General features: G+C 36.6%; 1 protein-coding gene across 1 annotated transcript in view; it reads right to left on the minus strand.

Annotated features, from left to right (window-relative positions):
* RXFP1 (relaxin family peptide receptor 1) overlaps positions 1-17,068 on the minus strand; it is a 51,557-nt gene that overhangs the window by 26,065 nt on the left and 8,424 nt on the right. The window contains exons 3-6 of the mRNA XM_087816144.1: positions 11,943-12,041; positions 8,850-8,955; positions 5,944-6,015; positions 2,553-2,624 (exon numbers count right to left, since the gene is read on the minus strand). Coding sequence (XP_087672270.1) covers positions 2,553-2,624; positions 5,944-6,015; positions 8,850-8,955; positions 11,943-12,041 — 349 coding nt within the window. The remainder of the gene's footprint in view (positions 1-2,552; positions 2,625-5,943; positions 6,016-8,849; positions 8,956-11,942; positions 12,042-17,068) is intronic.

The raw sequence follows: 17,068 nt of genomic DNA on the forward strand, positions 1-17,068 counted from the left end.
TATATTAAAAAAAACAACAAAAGTCAATGGGAATCCCCCAGATAAAGACATATGATCCACCCATGTACTCTGTGTTCATCTGTTTAGCCCAGTCCTCCTCAGAGCCACTTCTCACTGCTCTGGACCCAAAATGGTCAGTCCTTTCACTGAATCATAATAAGTAGCAATTGTGGTCTGAATGACATAGGTTTAGGACTTAGGTAACCTTTTTTAGCATTCTCTCTTGCTGGGTGTATTCTGGTATCGTTTCTCTACCCAAGACTATAAGCTTCTGGAAAGTGAGAGGTCCACCTCTCCCCAGTGGTAGTACAATGCTCTACCTGAAACACTGATGTACAAGCAGCTGGAAGGAAGCTGGTCTGACTTATCTCCCCCCCCCCCCCCAGTGTCTTGCTGAAGAACTTGTACACTATAAGGGCTGGCGAATATTTATGGATGAATGAAAAGCAGGTATCTAACGATTATCTATAAAAAATTAGAGGTCTGTGACATCTTTAGTACCCAAACAATATTCCAGTTCTATGAAAAACAACCATGGAAAGAGATGGAGAACACTTTTAAATTTACTTTCCAGGTCTGTATCACCTTCCACACCCATGGAAAATTAAACCAAGATGCTGTTTAGTAAGTTTTGAACAATCATAGGTTGGAGAGAAAGATAGTGAGGAGCCTGGTAAGAATGAGTCCAATATTGACTTTGGCTAATTTGCTAAGACAGGGAAGAGCAGGGGTGGGATAAGAGAGAAGAGAACATGGTGGACGTGATTACTGTGAAGGCTTTGAGTCTCTAGTGGTTTCCTTCGTTTTGCTTGTAAAATAATTAGGTGGTCTTCAATCCCAACTCTGACACCACAAGCTAGGAATCTGACTGGAAAGAGTTTCTTGGGTTAAGATAGAAAGCAAGGGGGCAGAGACTTATTTATTCATGTGAGGTTTTTTTTGTTACGTTTCCATTCAATAACTTCTTTGGGGATGTTAGGTTCAGCTGCTTGGTAAAAGTTGATGAAATGGAACTTTGAGAAAGACTATTTTAAAAAGCTTTGCTCTTAACCATGACATACCCATTAGGATAGTGGTTATAGAAAACAAGAACAACCCAAACACCAACAAGAACCCAGAAAATAACAAGTTGATGAAGATTTGGAGGAACTGAAGCCCTTGTGCTTTGCTGGTGGGACTGTCAAACGGTGCAGAAGCAGTGGAAAACAGTATGGAAGTTTCTTAAAAAATCAAATATAGAATTACCTTATGACCCAGCAAATCCACTCCTGGGTATTATCCAAAAGAACTGAAAGCAAGGACTCAAACAAATATTTGTGTACCCGTGTTCGCAGCAGCAGCATTCACAATAGACAAAAGGCGGAAACAACCCAAATGTCTATTGATGGATGAACAGATAAACAAAATGTGGTATATACATACAATGAAATATTACTTAGCCTTAAAAAAGGAAGGAAATTCTGACACATGTTGCAACATGGATGAACCTTGAAGACATTGTGCTATGTGAAATAAACCTGATACGAAAGGACAAACAGTCTATGATTCCTCCTATATGGGGTACCCTAGAGTAGTCAGATTTATAGAGACAGAAAGTAGAATGGTGGTCTTCAGGGTTGAGGGGTGGGGGAGTGGTGAGTTACTGTTTAATGGGTACAGAGTTTTACTTGAAGATGGAAAAGTTCTGCAGATGGATGGTGGTGATGGTTGCACAAGGATGTGAATGTCGATTATGCCACTGAACTGTACACTTAAAATGGTCAAAATGCTAAATTCTATGTTAGTATATTTACTACAGTTTTAAACAGTTTTACTCTTTCAACCTTACAGTGCTTTATATATTCATAAAAGCAGGATTAGTAGAAAAAGAATAACTGTGGAAGTCTTTGGGTTTTCTCTTTCATAAATTTTAATTATCATTAGGCTTTCTTCTTATTGTTTTTTTTAAATATATCTTTATTGATTTCAGAGAGAGGAAAGGCGAGGGAGAGAGAGAGAGATTGAAACATCAATGATGAGAGAGTCATTGATCGGCTGCCTAGCCCGCAACCCGGGCATGTGCCCTGACCGGGAATCGAACCCCGATCGCCTGGATCCTAGGTCAACGCTCAACCGCTGAGCCACGCTCGGCAGGGCAGGCTTTCTTATTTTGATTAAGTTCATTCAATCGTTATTCCTGTCACCATGACTAATGTATTATGTAATAATAGTTCTTATTATGTGCTGGGCACAGTGTGCCTAATTCTTCCCATACACTTTTTCATTTGTTCCTCACAACAAACTTGAGGCAGGTACTGTTATAATTTATATCTTGCAGTAGAGGCAATTGATGCTCAGGAAGGAAAATAAATTGCTCAAGTTTACACACCTGAGTAATGAAGTCAGGACTCGAAAGCCTGTGCGACTCAGAATGCCACGCTCTTAGCCACAGTGCTATGTGCCCTTCAGCTCTGCGGATCTCCCAGGCACTGTTGCGTGCAGGAGGGCTGGTATGCACCGGAATGGGTCAGGCTCACAAATGCTGTGGAATGGGCAAAGTAATTGGTACTTACAGTTTAGTAAGATTGTACAGTCCTCTGAAAGAATGGATGGATATGGATCTAATCTTATTGTTTTGCAGGAACCTGTGAAAATTATTAAAAGGAAAACAATGATAATGATGATGCTATCTACATTCATTCATCGTAACAAATATGCTGTAACAATAGAAGAGTTAATAACTGAGTAAGGGGTATGTGAGTACTCTCTGTACTATCCTCATAATTTTTCTGTAAATCTAAAACTGTCTTAATAGTAAAAATTAATAAATACATTTTAAAAAAGGAAAACAATGAAACAGACTTTCAGGTTTATAGGATGAAAAGAGTTCTGTGTCTGAATGGTGGTGATGGTAACAACGAGGTGAAGCAGTTAATGCCTCCGAATGTACACTTAAAAATGGTTAAGATGGTACATTTATGTTACATGTATTTTACCACAATTAATTTTTTTTTAAATTTAAAAAGGTAAACATAATGAAATAATTTCGTGAAGCTAGATATCATGCAACTTTGTTTTGCTATTAAATTCAGGCATGATTAGGCTAGCCTTTACTTAGAAATACTAGTTATAAAGGTAAAAGAGGTAATAGCTAAAATTTAATATCTGGGAATGAAACTTTAATCACTAATAAAACAAGCCCTGAAGTCAGACTTTTTAGCATTTCCTTCTGTAATTCTTCAAACTTGGTGTGTGCCACAGTGCTCGCAAAAGTACAAGTATGTGACATCTTTAAGGCCCCGGGACATATTCCATGTTAATAAAAAATCTGCTAAGCGAGTCAACTTTAATTTTATTAATTAAATTAAACACCCCAAATCTCGCCACCCCCACCAAATGTTTGAGGAAACTTATGAGGAGTATACATGATGAAGAGAAAAATGAAAATAAAAAGAATCAGGACCAGAAGAATATAAATTAGATAGGAATGTCAGCACAAAAACACAGGCTTACAATTAAGTAATCCAAGTCACACTGGAAGCCTGACCGGGAGTTAGCTGGAGGTCAAAGGAAATAGGTCCCAGAACACAAGCAATTGCATCATGTTCACCAAGGGAGGCGCTGCACTTCTATGGCCCCAGGTGGTGGCGAATGACCACGGAAGGGCTCCAAGTCTCAGTTCTTGCTCTAAGTGCTGGTTACCATTGTCTTTTAGAGTAATCTCTGTGTGTGTGTGTGTGTGTGTGTGTGTGTGTGTGTGTGTGTGTGTGTGTGTGTGTGTGTGTGTGTGTGTATACAGCATTTCCTTCTGTAATTCTTCAAACTTGGTGTGTGCCACAGTGCTCGCAAAAGTACAAGTATGTGACATCTTTAAGGCCCCGGGACATATTCCATGTTAATAAAAAATCTGCTAAGCGAGTCAACTTTAATTTTATTAATTAAATTAAACACCCCAAATCTCGCCACCCCCACCAAATGTTTGAGGAAACTTATGAGGAGTATACATGATGAAGAGAAAAATGAAAATAAAAAGAATCAGGACCAGAAGAATATAAATTAGATAGGAATGTCAGCACAAAAACACAGGCTTACAATTAAGTAATCCAAGTCACACTGGAAGCCTGTGCACACACACACACACACACACACACACATTTTATAACTTTTAGGAACAATAAGGGAGAAACCAATATGAACAAACTCTCAGTTAATTAGAAATTTTGACTAAAAGAGATTCCTCATTTCTTCCAACATTCAAGAAAACCTAAGTTTGATTGCAAAATGTTATTATTAACTTTATCATGCACTTGGCAATTTCACAGAACATGTTGTGGCCCAATCACATAGTAGAGAATGCATCTTTGTCACTAATATATAGAAAGACTTTAACATGTACTTATTTATTTGTTTCTAACTATTGTAATGAGCAAGCAGTAGCGTATATTTCCTGGAGGCTGAGCCAAGCTACACATCTAATAACCAATTAGATTTTTTTTAAATTAAGCTATTTGATCTTTTATTATTTGGAACAAATGAGTTGTTCATGAATTAATTTAATGTTCATCATTTAAAAATCCTAAACTACTGAGTTATATAAATCTGAATTTTGATATTTAAATTTGAAGTCCTAACTTCTTTTAAACATGTGGACATAAGGTGGTGCTAAAGATCAGAAAAATTCTCTGTATTACAGAAACCAGAAGATACATAAGAAAGTATCATCTTAAAGTTTTGTATTAGACATAATTTTGAAAAGCTCTGTTCTGTTGATTGATAAATGTCCAGAATAAAGTTCTAAAAAGTCATTTTTATTGGAATTTTTATTTTCAAATATCAAATATCAAATATACTTTTTTGCAGATTATCTGGGTTTTAAGAACATTTCATTGAAGAGGATTCATTTTGCTTCTTCTGATTCTGTTTTATTTCTGTTATCTTAAACACACACACACACACACACACACACCCCCGGGTTTCTCTGGTGTAAAACCCAAACTAAAACCAATACAGGTAGGCCTGGCTGGAGTGGCTCAGTTGGCTGGGCGCCTCCTGTGCACCAAAAGGTTGCTGGTCCGATTTCTGGTTAGGGCACTTGCCCAGGTTGTGGGCTTGATCCCTGGTGGGGGGCATGCTGGAGGGCAATGTTTCTCTCTCTCTCCTTCTCCCTTCCTCTCTTTCTAAAACCAATAAAAACATATTTAGAAAAAAAAACCAAAACTAGTACAGGTATGAGAATGAAACTAGAAATTCTGAGATGATTTCTAGATAGTATGATTCAGGCACAAAATATATAAACACAAGCATAGGACAATATGGTTTGCTTACATGTTGACCTAAATGATCTGTTAACATCACCTGGGCCACCTTGGGTTTTGAGAATACATATATCACCCTAAAGTCCACTTAAACTAAAGAGAAGCTAACATGTCACATACTACTTGGGGCCCAAATAAAACTCAACCTGCAAGGCAGATGTGAAAATGGAATTAAGTCCCCAAAACAATATGCTCAGTGATTTCAAACCACAAGGACTTGCTCTCTTAGGTGGAGAATGAGATTGCAAACCCCCGGGAGAAAACTCTCCACTATCTAATCTTGACTACAGATCTGGTAACAGTTCTTCGCACCATCTTTCTTTAAGGTGTGTGTTGAGTGATCCATTGTTAAATAGTGCAGAGAGTAAAGCCTCCTGACGATCCTCATTATGGCAGAGTATGGCAGGGAGATTTAAGGCACACATTCTCTAGTTTCTTTGAGGATAGCTATCTAAGATTTTTCTAGAATGGCTTGTAGAACTACTGAAAAAAAGTTATCTGGTAGTCTTAAACTAGCAGCTAAATAAATCCCCAAAGAGGGATTAGATTTAAGCAGTGGTACAGGGCTGGTGTTCACAGAAGTGGGAAGAAACAGAGATGCCAAAAAATGGTAATTAATTTTAATACCAGGAATTAAAAATTTTCTTACAGTCTCCGAAGATCATGGTACTTCTTGAAGGCATTAGGAGGAAGTTTTCTTATTAAGTTCTTCTGAAGCGACCTGAAAATAAAGGTAAATTTTGATTCTTACTTGAAGTTTGTTTTTCTTTATTTTAAAACTATGACAATATGGATAATTATAAACTTTATTTACTTTAGCAGCAGCTTTGGAAACATTTTGTTTCATGATGCTATGCTCATATTCATAGTATCATTTAAACTAGGTCTAACTGTTGATTTTATATTAATTAAAGATATTTTTTTCTTAAATTAGATTACAGCACTATAATTTTGAAGAAAAAATTTAAAATAATAACACTGACAAAATAACTCTTAATTATGTTCTCCTTTTCTATTTTTATTTAACAAACATTAGAAAGAATCTCAATTTTTGAGTGATAATAAAAATAGTGTTTCTTTTTAAAACATATTCAAGAACTTAAATAACTTTATATTCTTTTCAATATTTCATTGCTTAAATTCCACTACCTTTACTTCCTTTTAAAATAAGTTGTGAAGAAAACTGTAAATTGCTACATACAAATGAACTGTCTTCATTCAATAAGTGATCCATTTCAATTTCTAATAAATTATATGGGAAGATTTTGCCTTGTATCACAATTTGAAAAGCAGCTTGACAAAGACCAGGTCCACTTTAATTGTGATAGTATTGAAAAGGACCCAAACCTTTAAATTTTTTTTTTAAGAAAAGCAATGTAATATACTAGTAACAAAATAAAACAAGCAAAAAACCCCCAAACCATTGCAGCTGGGATCCCTTGCATTAATCATACATAATCTTTCCATGTCAGTCTTTTTCTTTAATTGTAAAAAAATGGATTTGGACTAGATTACCTCTCATAATATGATGATATTATTATTACTAACATTATATAAGATGATGGGGCAGATGCTCATTATAAGTTGTCTGTCTGTTGACCAGTGGGATAAACACTTGGAAATACTTGAATGACATAAAGGACTCAGGTTAAGACAGTGTAATAAATAGGCACTAACAACACTGTTATGCTGTTTTGGACCAGTGCTGCCCAGTGTTGCTAACACTTGGTAATGAGTCCTTCTTAAAAAAAACCACAATTTCTCAGACTCCCCAGAACACATTTTTGGAAGCTAATTTGAGAAACACTGTTCCAGAGTCTAGAAGATCATGCATTCTCAACAGGGCTATTAAAGTTCAAATGGAGTAAAAATTGTTCTTAGGGAGTGAAAAAACACTCTTACAGTAGTCCTGGACCCCTCCTTTACCCTTACCTTTCTGTAGCCAATCATTCATGATCCCAGTTTTTTCCAAGGGTTGAAAGGTGGTGGCTCAAATGTCTGCACACGTCTCTTTATGTATGTATCTGTGTGTGTACGTATGAATGAATGTATATATGTACATATGTATGTACGTATGTATATTGAGCCAGAAGAGCTTTTTATTTTTTATTACTGAATCAGAATACCTTTAGGTGGGACATGTACTTTCTAGTTAGTCATTGCCTTATCTTCCTCCATTCCTCCAGCTCTCTCCTTCTGTTTCTCTTTTACAAAGATTAGCTGAATTGCTTAAGAATGAAATGAAATTTTATTTGTGGAAAAATAAAAACATCAAGGTATTCTTTGATTTGAATTTTCTAGTAATTTGATATAAGCAGGTGGGGTAATACTTTTTTTCTTTGAATATAGAATGAAATCATCATACATTTTTATACCCAGCAGTTCCAGTCAGAATTTAAATCATGGAAACTCTCCATAGGATCTCAGATTTTGTGGGGAGGGGATCGTTATTATTTTTCTAGTAAGACTAATTACTATACAAAAGAGCTTTGGTGAACTGAGGATAGGATAGGGTGCTATCCTTAGTTTAGGTGGGGATGTGGCCTCCTTTGGATAAGTCTCTGTGGCTTAACCTGCGTGATGCTCTCAGCTCGTTATCAATTTGGTAAAGTCCTCAGGTGACTATCACTTGGATAAACCCCCAAGTTTCTATTAATTTAATGGTACCACTAGCCTCATAGCTATTCCCCATCCCTTATATACACCAAGCATATGATCTGCTAGGTTATGTGGTCTGGGTTAAAAAAGGCAGGACTTGCCACCATTTACAAATTTAAGAATTACTCTTATTTTTTCCTTGTACCCAAAAGTCAGAGCCATAAGACATCCGGACGAAAACAAAAAAACCTCAGCAAAAGTACTGGATTAAAATAACTATTTTTCATTGATTTATTTTAAAAAGTTTCAGCTAAATGTGTGTATTTATGTTGCTGAAGTTCACTGAATTCAGATTTGTACTGGATCAACAAACTGCTTATTATGAGGATTTTTTTTTTACATATATAAGTTTGAGTTACTTAAGAAAAAATCCAACACCAATATCTCCGAGGCAAATGTGATTCAGAAGAGTTAGATTTTAAATGTAGAGTTCTGGAAATATTTACTCCAATCTATTTTACTTTTTAAAAAGACTATACATAAGAGAGTATTAAAATTTATGTTCAATAAAGTCTGAAAGAGCTCTTTCAACATGTGTCAAGTAAAAAGGATAACTTCCATGATAAAATAAGGAAGTTCTGTATAATAGTTTAATTGGCAGCTTTTTTTCTTTATTAGCCCATACAATTGATGGCCTCTTTTGTTTAGATGAAATATGGTGACACTACTTATAGTATTGTTATGAGGGACTAAGTAAGTTAATATATGGAATAATTTAGAATGGGGGTAGCATTTAATAAATGCAAAATAAGTATCAGTAATCATAATCGACCATGGAGCAATGACATTATTTTTGAGTAAAAATGCATTATCAATAATGACAAGGCCTTAATCATGACACAGTTTTTTACAGGTGCTGTTTCAGCTGTCAGGATGAAGTCATTCTTTTCTACTTACATTGAAGTCACATTTGAAGAAACTGATGGAACAGCTCGTAATTTGGCTTCATTGCAGTCCAGCTGTAAACCTTGGCAAACACATTTCCTGGGCACAGAACCGACTGCTGAATAAAGAGGAGAAATTAAGGCATGAGGACAGTGAGGGACCAGGGAAAGGAGGGTCATGAAAAGAAAGGAATAAAAAGCTATGAAAATTATTTAGTGCAAAGTATTTCATGTCTTACCTAAGCAATTCGGGCAGTGCTTTAAATTAAGGTTCCGAAGTTTGTTTTTAATTTAACATTAAATGGTGCTAGAACATTAAGGTATGAAAATACACAGATTTAAATAGCAGACTGCATTCTCCATTTTTTGCAAATGAACAGAGTGATCTGCTCTTACTCACCTTGGGAGAGAAGCTATGTCTGAGGGTGATATGATAGTGTGTGATGGGCTGTAGTGTCCACATTAAAGCTGCTACTTAAGAATAAAGTATTTACTGATAGCATCATCAAAACTTTAATGGAGGGCTAAATCACTTTTAACTATCATGAAGCCAGAGAACTAATCACTGAGCTATAGTGTTGGTAGATTTTTTTTTTCTTCTTAAAATTTCAGGGGTTTTTCAAAGATTTGAAAGTGATCTTTTGGCTTTGTAGGGATGTAAGGATGTCTAAAACATCATTTATGGAAATGAACATTTTTTTACACAAAGCTATTCTATTCTTATTAATGGGTGTTGGAAGAGAGAGAATGGGATATATGCCTTCGGCCATCATGTGGGGCTAGAGTGATGTGATGCAATAATTCTAAAGCCTATGTGAGACTTGTATTACTGTGTTCATATAGCTAAACAGCAACATGGGATTATTATGAGGCATAATAAATACAGTCTGATTCCTGCTTCTATGAGGAGTAGACAGTTACTGAGCAATGAGGAGTAGCAATGAGGAGTGCTCCCCCTCTACATTTACTGTGAAGCCCTGAACAGGTTACAGACTCAAGTGTCTACAGAGAACAGACAAAATAGGTGCAGACTATGTCCAGATGTCCTAGTGGAACAGCTTCTCCTGCTGTTGCCATATTAGGAAAGAACATGTGTAGCCAAATCAACCAACTTCCTCCAAGATGCCAGAAATACAATGTTTTCTATATAATTATCTATTTTAAAAATGATAACAGCTAACATTTTAAAAGATCATAGGAAAAACAAAACTTTCTATGAGAATTTCCTGCTTGCAGGCTTCAGTTTTGACTTCTACAGTAAAGCTTTCAGAGCCTAGAAATGTGTCTTAACAATAAAGTAGGCATTCCTGTTACAAAACTGGTGGGTGACTGACTGCTCAGGAACACAGCTGGCTGCAGCCTTTGAAATAGTAACGTTTCTCCTTTGCTCAGATCTGGGGTGACAGGTGTTATTCCTCTCCTCCCAAATAACTCTGCAGACACCTTTACAAGATCACAAGAGATCAAGATCATAACTTGGGTTTTGTGTTTTTTGTAAACAGAGTCCCTGCCAAGGACTTTTAAACAGTTTTATAGTGTTAAATAACTGTTTTGGTTATGGGCCTCTGAAAACTGATTCTCTCTCTTCACGTAAAAGCGATTCCAATGTGAGTGTGTTTATGTTGTGGGGAAGGAATGGTGAGGATTTCGCAGGAAGATGAAGGTCCTGGGAGTGAGAGTAAGAAGGGCAGTTAGATTAGCTTTAATTCCAGTGTGTTTTTTCTATTTCTAGAAGGTGAGTTAATATAACCCATAAATGTTGATTACCTATAATAGGGAAAAAACCTCGCAAAAATACATGCACCTAAATATCCAACAACAAAAGAAAAATTAGTAAATTACGTCACTTGAAAATATGTTATAGTACGCTTTAAAAAGTTTATAACATATAACATATTATATGCTTATAATAATATAAGTATATTGTTACACTTTTAGATTATGCTAAAATGCTAATTGAAAATATGATAAAATGGTTTGTACAGGAAATTTCAACTATGTTAAAATAAAAAAGAATGAGCAATGCACCAGCTAGTTAATGAAATTATGGTTGAGTAAAGAATTCTCTCAAATCTCTGTACTTTCCAAATCCCTCAAATTAAAATTTTATTAATATATTAGTTAATGGTAAATATATTTTTTGTGACACTATTCTCGAGAGGTGACTTTATAAATGTGAATTCCTTACATTCTTTCATTCAGCCAAAAATGATTATAAGCCATCCTCAGTTTAATTTCCAATAAATCCTTATAATAATCTGATTCGGTGGCACGATAGGAACCTTAATTCAAGTATCACTTCCAAATTTTACACCATACTTTCTATCTCATTTTACATTGCTTGCTTTTAAGTTCCAAAAAGATATTTACTTATTACCACCACCCCTTGAATTGTCTTTAAGAAACCTAATTAAAATTATATATTTGTTCTTTACTAAGTACTGATAAAAAATTACCTCTGTATTTAAAAAAAATACATATCTTTATTGATTTTAGAGAGAGGAAGGGCGAGGGAGAGAGATAGAAACATCAATGATGAGAGAGTCATTGATCGGCTGCCTCCTGCACGCCCCCGACTGGGGATTGAGCCCGAAACTCGGGCAGGTGCCCTGACTGGGAATTGAATTGTGACCTCTTGGTTCCTAGGTCGACACTCAACCACTTAGCCACGCCGGCTGGGCTATAAGTTTTTGATATATCATTAAACATGGCAGGTTATAATTCATAAGGCTTTTTTTTTTTTTTTTTTGTAGCTCTAAAGCATAGATTAGACCTCAGAAGATTTTCCACTTACAAGCATTAAAATCTTCTATTTTCACAGTTTCCTTTATATCAGAGTTCATAGTGAATGTAAAAAGCAGACATATAAAATGGCAACCTTGACTGACAGTAATTTTGTTTACAATATCTAGCATGAGTTACTACTTTTACACTTAAGATCCCTGAGTCATTTTTATATAAAATTTGCAAATTAAGACTGCATGTCTAATAGAGTTTGCAACAGGAAAACTATAACTAACTTTTTTTAAATGTTGGATTCAACTTTTAAAGACATCGTGTCTTATGAACTCATGGAAAAGGAGATTCAACTCCTCTGATTACTTACAGCATTTTGGTGTTTCTGGCCCAAAGAGATATGGAAAGGCCGTTCTGTTGTAACTGACAAAATATTTCTCAATTTGGAAAATCCATCCATTGGTGTCTCCTAAAATAAAAATCAGAGAGCAGAAAAGTTCAAGAAAACAGAAATATTCTGGTGTGTTGAGGAAAAAAGATTCTCACTTAAAAATAATGAGAGATTCTCAAACTTTAGTGAGATAAACATTATCTGGGAGCTTATTACAAATGTGAATTTCTGGGCCCCACTTCTACAGATCCTGATGTTATATGTCTGAGACGAGTCTCCTAGTCTCCATTTTTAACAGGCTGTCTGGGGGATTCTTCTGCAAGTAGGGTTTGGACCACACTTTAAGAAATGGTACTTTAGATATACTGAAACGTGACACACTGTTCCTGGCATGTTAATTCTGATTCCCTCTATCTTCAATATGAAGACTGATGCTGCAGATGTATTAACGTGGATAGATGGTGATGATAAATTAAAAAAGAAAGAAAACAGCATGAGTTGAGAGGCAAATGAATATAGATGTTAAGTCACCAAACGGATAGATTTTCAGAGACATGGCCATTGTATTAGCTGCAGCCAACCCGCAGTGGATAGTACAGACTGACTCACTCCATCGCCATGCAACACCCCCTTCCCTGGCGTGTCCCTGCAGAGCAGAGGCTGAGAAGCTTGTAATATTTCACATCGCCCTTACAGCCAGGGTTTGGGGTGCACTCCCACATATTTTGGTTGGTAGAAGAGAGGTAGGAGTCATTTTCCCGCAGCTATGTCTAAAACAGAGACGTCATGCTGAGAGGCAGCTGTAGCGCGACAGGGGTTTCGGTGTTGCCAGCCCCCTGGGTGCCCAGAGGCAGCTGAGCCGGCGGGAGGGGCAGCGGCTGTCGGGCTCCGGGTTGCGGCTGCGGTGGCGTGCCCTTGGATTTAACGGCACCAGCGGGGGCCTTGCTGGCGCCCACTCGTCTAGCCCTTCTGAAAATTTTGGAATTATCCAATTTCTGTTTGACATACTTAGCATGGGTTCTGTTTTTTACATGAAGCCCTGATATATACAGCAACTAAAGCATCGGATTAGACTACGGTTTAAATACGACTGGACATTTAGTTAGCTCAAGTGGACGCTCACGAATGAGAACAAAGTAGTGCATTTTTTCTGAACTCACACGTTTCAGGGTAGTTTAGTTTTGTGGTCTCACTATAGGAATATTGGTGACACTTTTCAGCATTTTTCTGCTTCTCCCATGTGGGCTCTGGGGACAGAGTCCAAAGCCTGCTCTCCTGGGATCAAGAATCACCTGTTTCCTTGCCTGCCAGGAAGGAAACTTGCCTGAAGTTTATAGCATGAAATTGTGTCCTTTCTCTGGTTTGGCTGAGTCTGTTGAGTCTTTCGCAAGTTTTTACTTTAAAAAACTTGGTTCATATCTTTAGATATAAAAAAGAAAAAATTATGGGAGAGATTTTAATTCTTCTTTTTTAACAGAGAAATTGAATATTAGCACTTAGCACTGAGAGAACTAATATTTAGCAAGCATCTACTACACTGTACTGGGTACTTTATCTTCGTAATTACTGTATTTGGTCATTATTGTCATCTCCATTTACAGATAAAAAACTGATTCTGAGAGCCCAGCAGGCCGTGGCTTAGCGGCTGAGCATCGACCTAGGATCCAGGCGATCGGGGTTCGATTCCTAGACAGGGCACAGGTCCCGGGTTGCGGGCTGCAGTTGATCAGTGACTCTCTCATCATTGATGTCTCTAATCTTTCTCTCTCCCCCTCCTTTCCTCTCTCTGAAATCAATAAAGATATATTAAAAAATCAAACAAACAAAAAAAACTAATTCTGAGAAGTTTAAATGATTTGCTAAGAAACAGAATTATTTCAAATAACTAAAGAATTAAAACAATTATATTATTTTACTTTTTTCCTAGGCCAAAGAAATTAATCAGTTTATATCCTACCTGTAGAAGTCCAACTTTTGTGTGACATCAGGTTTATTGATTTTAGAGAGAGGGGAAGGGGGAGAGAGGGAGAGAGGCACTGCTTTGTTGTCCCGCTTATTTATTCATTCATTGGTGATTTGTATGTGCCCTGACTGGGGATTGAATCCTCAACCTTTGGTGTATCAGGATGACACTCGAACCAACTGAGTTACACGGTCAGGGCTAAATATTTAATTATTACTATTTGTTTTCTATTTTTCAGTTGTCTATTTCATTTCCATTATTGAGGTTCTTACATGAGAATTATATGAATTATACAAAAATTCATTTAAATAACAAACAAGTAATTATTAACTGGAATTTAAGCTCATCATTATCATTATTGATGGAATCAATACTTCCCTAAGTCACAGCATATACCACAGCGTGGAGATCTCTTTTTAAACAACATCTTCAAACAAACAAGCTTTTTAGTAATTCGTTTTTACCTTCCTCTCTGCCTTCCCAAAGCATTTCCTTCCTCCCACAAGAAGGCAGGATTATAGAACACAGGAAATGTAGCCAAAATTGCTAAGTTGGAAAGTAGAATTTTTAAGAAAACAGCTTTTGGTATATGTATTTCTATATTTATTTTAAATCCTATATCCTTTATATTTTAAGCATGTATGGGGCAATGAATATTGTTGGGGCATTTGCTTTCCTATAAGTAGTGGTAGTACTATATGAACAGCATTGTTAAAAACATATATATTTACTAAACAAGTTTTGTTGTTTTTTTAGCTAAAAATGAATGTAACGGTGCTGTGAATAAAAATTAATGACATAGATCAAGATAAATCTGGTCTTGCATGCTACATGAACTCAATAGATATTTGCTAATTGAATGAATGAATGAATGAATGATGAAGCTCCGTCCCCAAAGATACTTAGAGAAAACCCAGTTTCTCTTATGCAACAGTAAAATTAGAGCATCTGAGGTAGTTATAAAAAACACAGGTTTTCAGGCTCCTCTACTAGAGATTCTGATTTATTTGGTAAGCAGGGGGCCCTGGGCATCTATTTTCCATAAGTGTTTTAGGTGAGTCTTAAAACAAGTTTTGGAAGAACTGTGTTATGAGATTCATCCATCAGTCTGCTCACATTGCAGTGGAGGGCAGCTACCTTTAGTAAGGGAAAATTCTGTCAACCGGAACCATATTTCTTTTCTCTAGTGGAGTTGCTGATTGTTAACCACTCAAATAAGATTAATGCAAGTGGCCCCTAATTTAAGGGCACTTTGCTTACAGCTCTCTTTTTACACTTACTGTAATTGTTTCACACTATGGTTATTTATATATGTATTTTATCTCCTTATGGGAGTATGGTAGGAAATAACCTCTTAACCTATGTATTTTTTATATACCTCAATGACTACTAAGGTACTTTCTAATATAGTTAAAATGTGGCTCTTACTGGCTCTCATGAAGTATATAAAGTATATAAAATACAAAAACATTATTTACACCAAGATACAGTTATAATTTAGTTTTGTGGAAAAAAAAAAAAGTGGTTTAGACCCACCAATTTGAATTTTGGACAATGCATCTCCCTCTCCCATGTTCTCAGATTCCCCTAGCATTGTCATGGGAGGGGAGGCGGGTTTCAAGAGATAAGGTCTGAATGGAAATGAGAAAGTCCAGCATGTTCTCCCCCCCCTCTTTTCTGGAGCATACCTGCACCTCTCCTACCTCTTTTGTCCATCAAAACGAGTATCTCTCTCCCTCTTTCTCCTAAGCTCCAAGAGCCTTTCTACTACTTATGTAACTTTCTAAATAAACATTCTTCTATAAAAAAATGGGAAAGTCCAAGTTTCCTGGATGCACTAATTTGTCATGGTGCTATATTAGGCTTTTCTCAAACAGTTTCCCAGGATTATCCCTAAGAAAAGAGTTCTATAGTAAAATATGTTTGAGAAATACTGCATGTTATCTCCCCACTTGGAATTAATAATACGTGCTAGTAAGATGAATGGAGATCTCAGGCAGCAAAGGAATATATTTAATTTCGTTAACCCTTTTAATAAAATACCTTACAGTTTGGAAAGTGTTTGCTTTTGCATTTGCACAAGGGAGTATGTTTAGATCCACAATTTTCAAAGTGTAGATCCAGGATCAGAAGCATCAGCATTTCTTGCGAACTTCAAAGAAAACAAATTCTTGGGCTCCTCTTTAGAGGCATTGAATCTGAAGCTCTGTAAGTAAGGCTCAGCAGCCTGTATTTTAACAAGCCCTTCAGCTGATCTGATGCCTGCTAAAGTTTGAAAACCACTGCTCTAGAATAATTACTCAACTTTCTAGGTGTTCTAAATTGGGTGATAAAATTGTTTGCATTGGGAAGTGAATCATTTCATAACTTTAACAGGTGTGATATTCACCTGCAGTTAAAATGCAGATTTCTGGGCTCTACTCCTACCTACTAGATCAGTGTTTCTGAGGATGGGGCTCAGGATTTAGCATGCTTCACCAGCCCCCAGGGTACGCTGCTGCAAGTTGTCCTTAGAGTAAGCTTCCCAAATGTTCCCACAGATATGCAGGAGTCACTCTCAGGTTCCCTGGAAGTTTGGATTTTGAACAATTAAAAGTTGAGGGACTTGTGCCTCTGTCAGAGTGGAGGTCGGAACAAAGGAAGGTAGGATGATACTGTGTGCTAAATGGTCTCTTTTATTTAAATGAAGACATAAATCCTATTGGTTACAAAGTATACATGCTTATTGATGAATGAATGAATAGGTGGTTAACCTCCAAAGTTCAGATTTATGCAAAGCAGAGCATTCCTCTGATTCTAAGATATTTACTCAGTTCTCAACACCCATTCTTGGGACACAATGGAGCATCTTTTTCTCAGAAAACAGTGATCCCAGAGACATGGTGCACTGGGCCATAAGAATAAACCTCTGGCTGCAGCCTGACCAGGCAGAACAATTCATTAAAACTAGTTATGTGGAATGTCCTTGAATTGGAATGACAACAGCAGTTTGCTGGACAGAATGCATTTGCCTCTTTTGGGGCTCTTAGGGATACCAGATGAAGGTGGGAGTACTTCTGGGGGTGGACTTCTTATGATATTCTGAGAAAAGGAATTTTCTGAGACTTGCACAGGATAGTGAGTTATTTTTGTTTGTGTGGAG

The sequence above is a fragment of the Miniopterus natalensis genome, chromosome 4 (genome assembly GCF_054644295.1).
Source record: "Miniopterus natalensis isolate mMinNat1 chromosome 4, mMinNat1.hap1, whole genome shotgun sequence".
NCBI classification, from domain to species: domain Eukaryota; kingdom Metazoa; phylum Chordata; class Mammalia; order Chiroptera; family Miniopteridae; genus Miniopterus; species Miniopterus natalensis.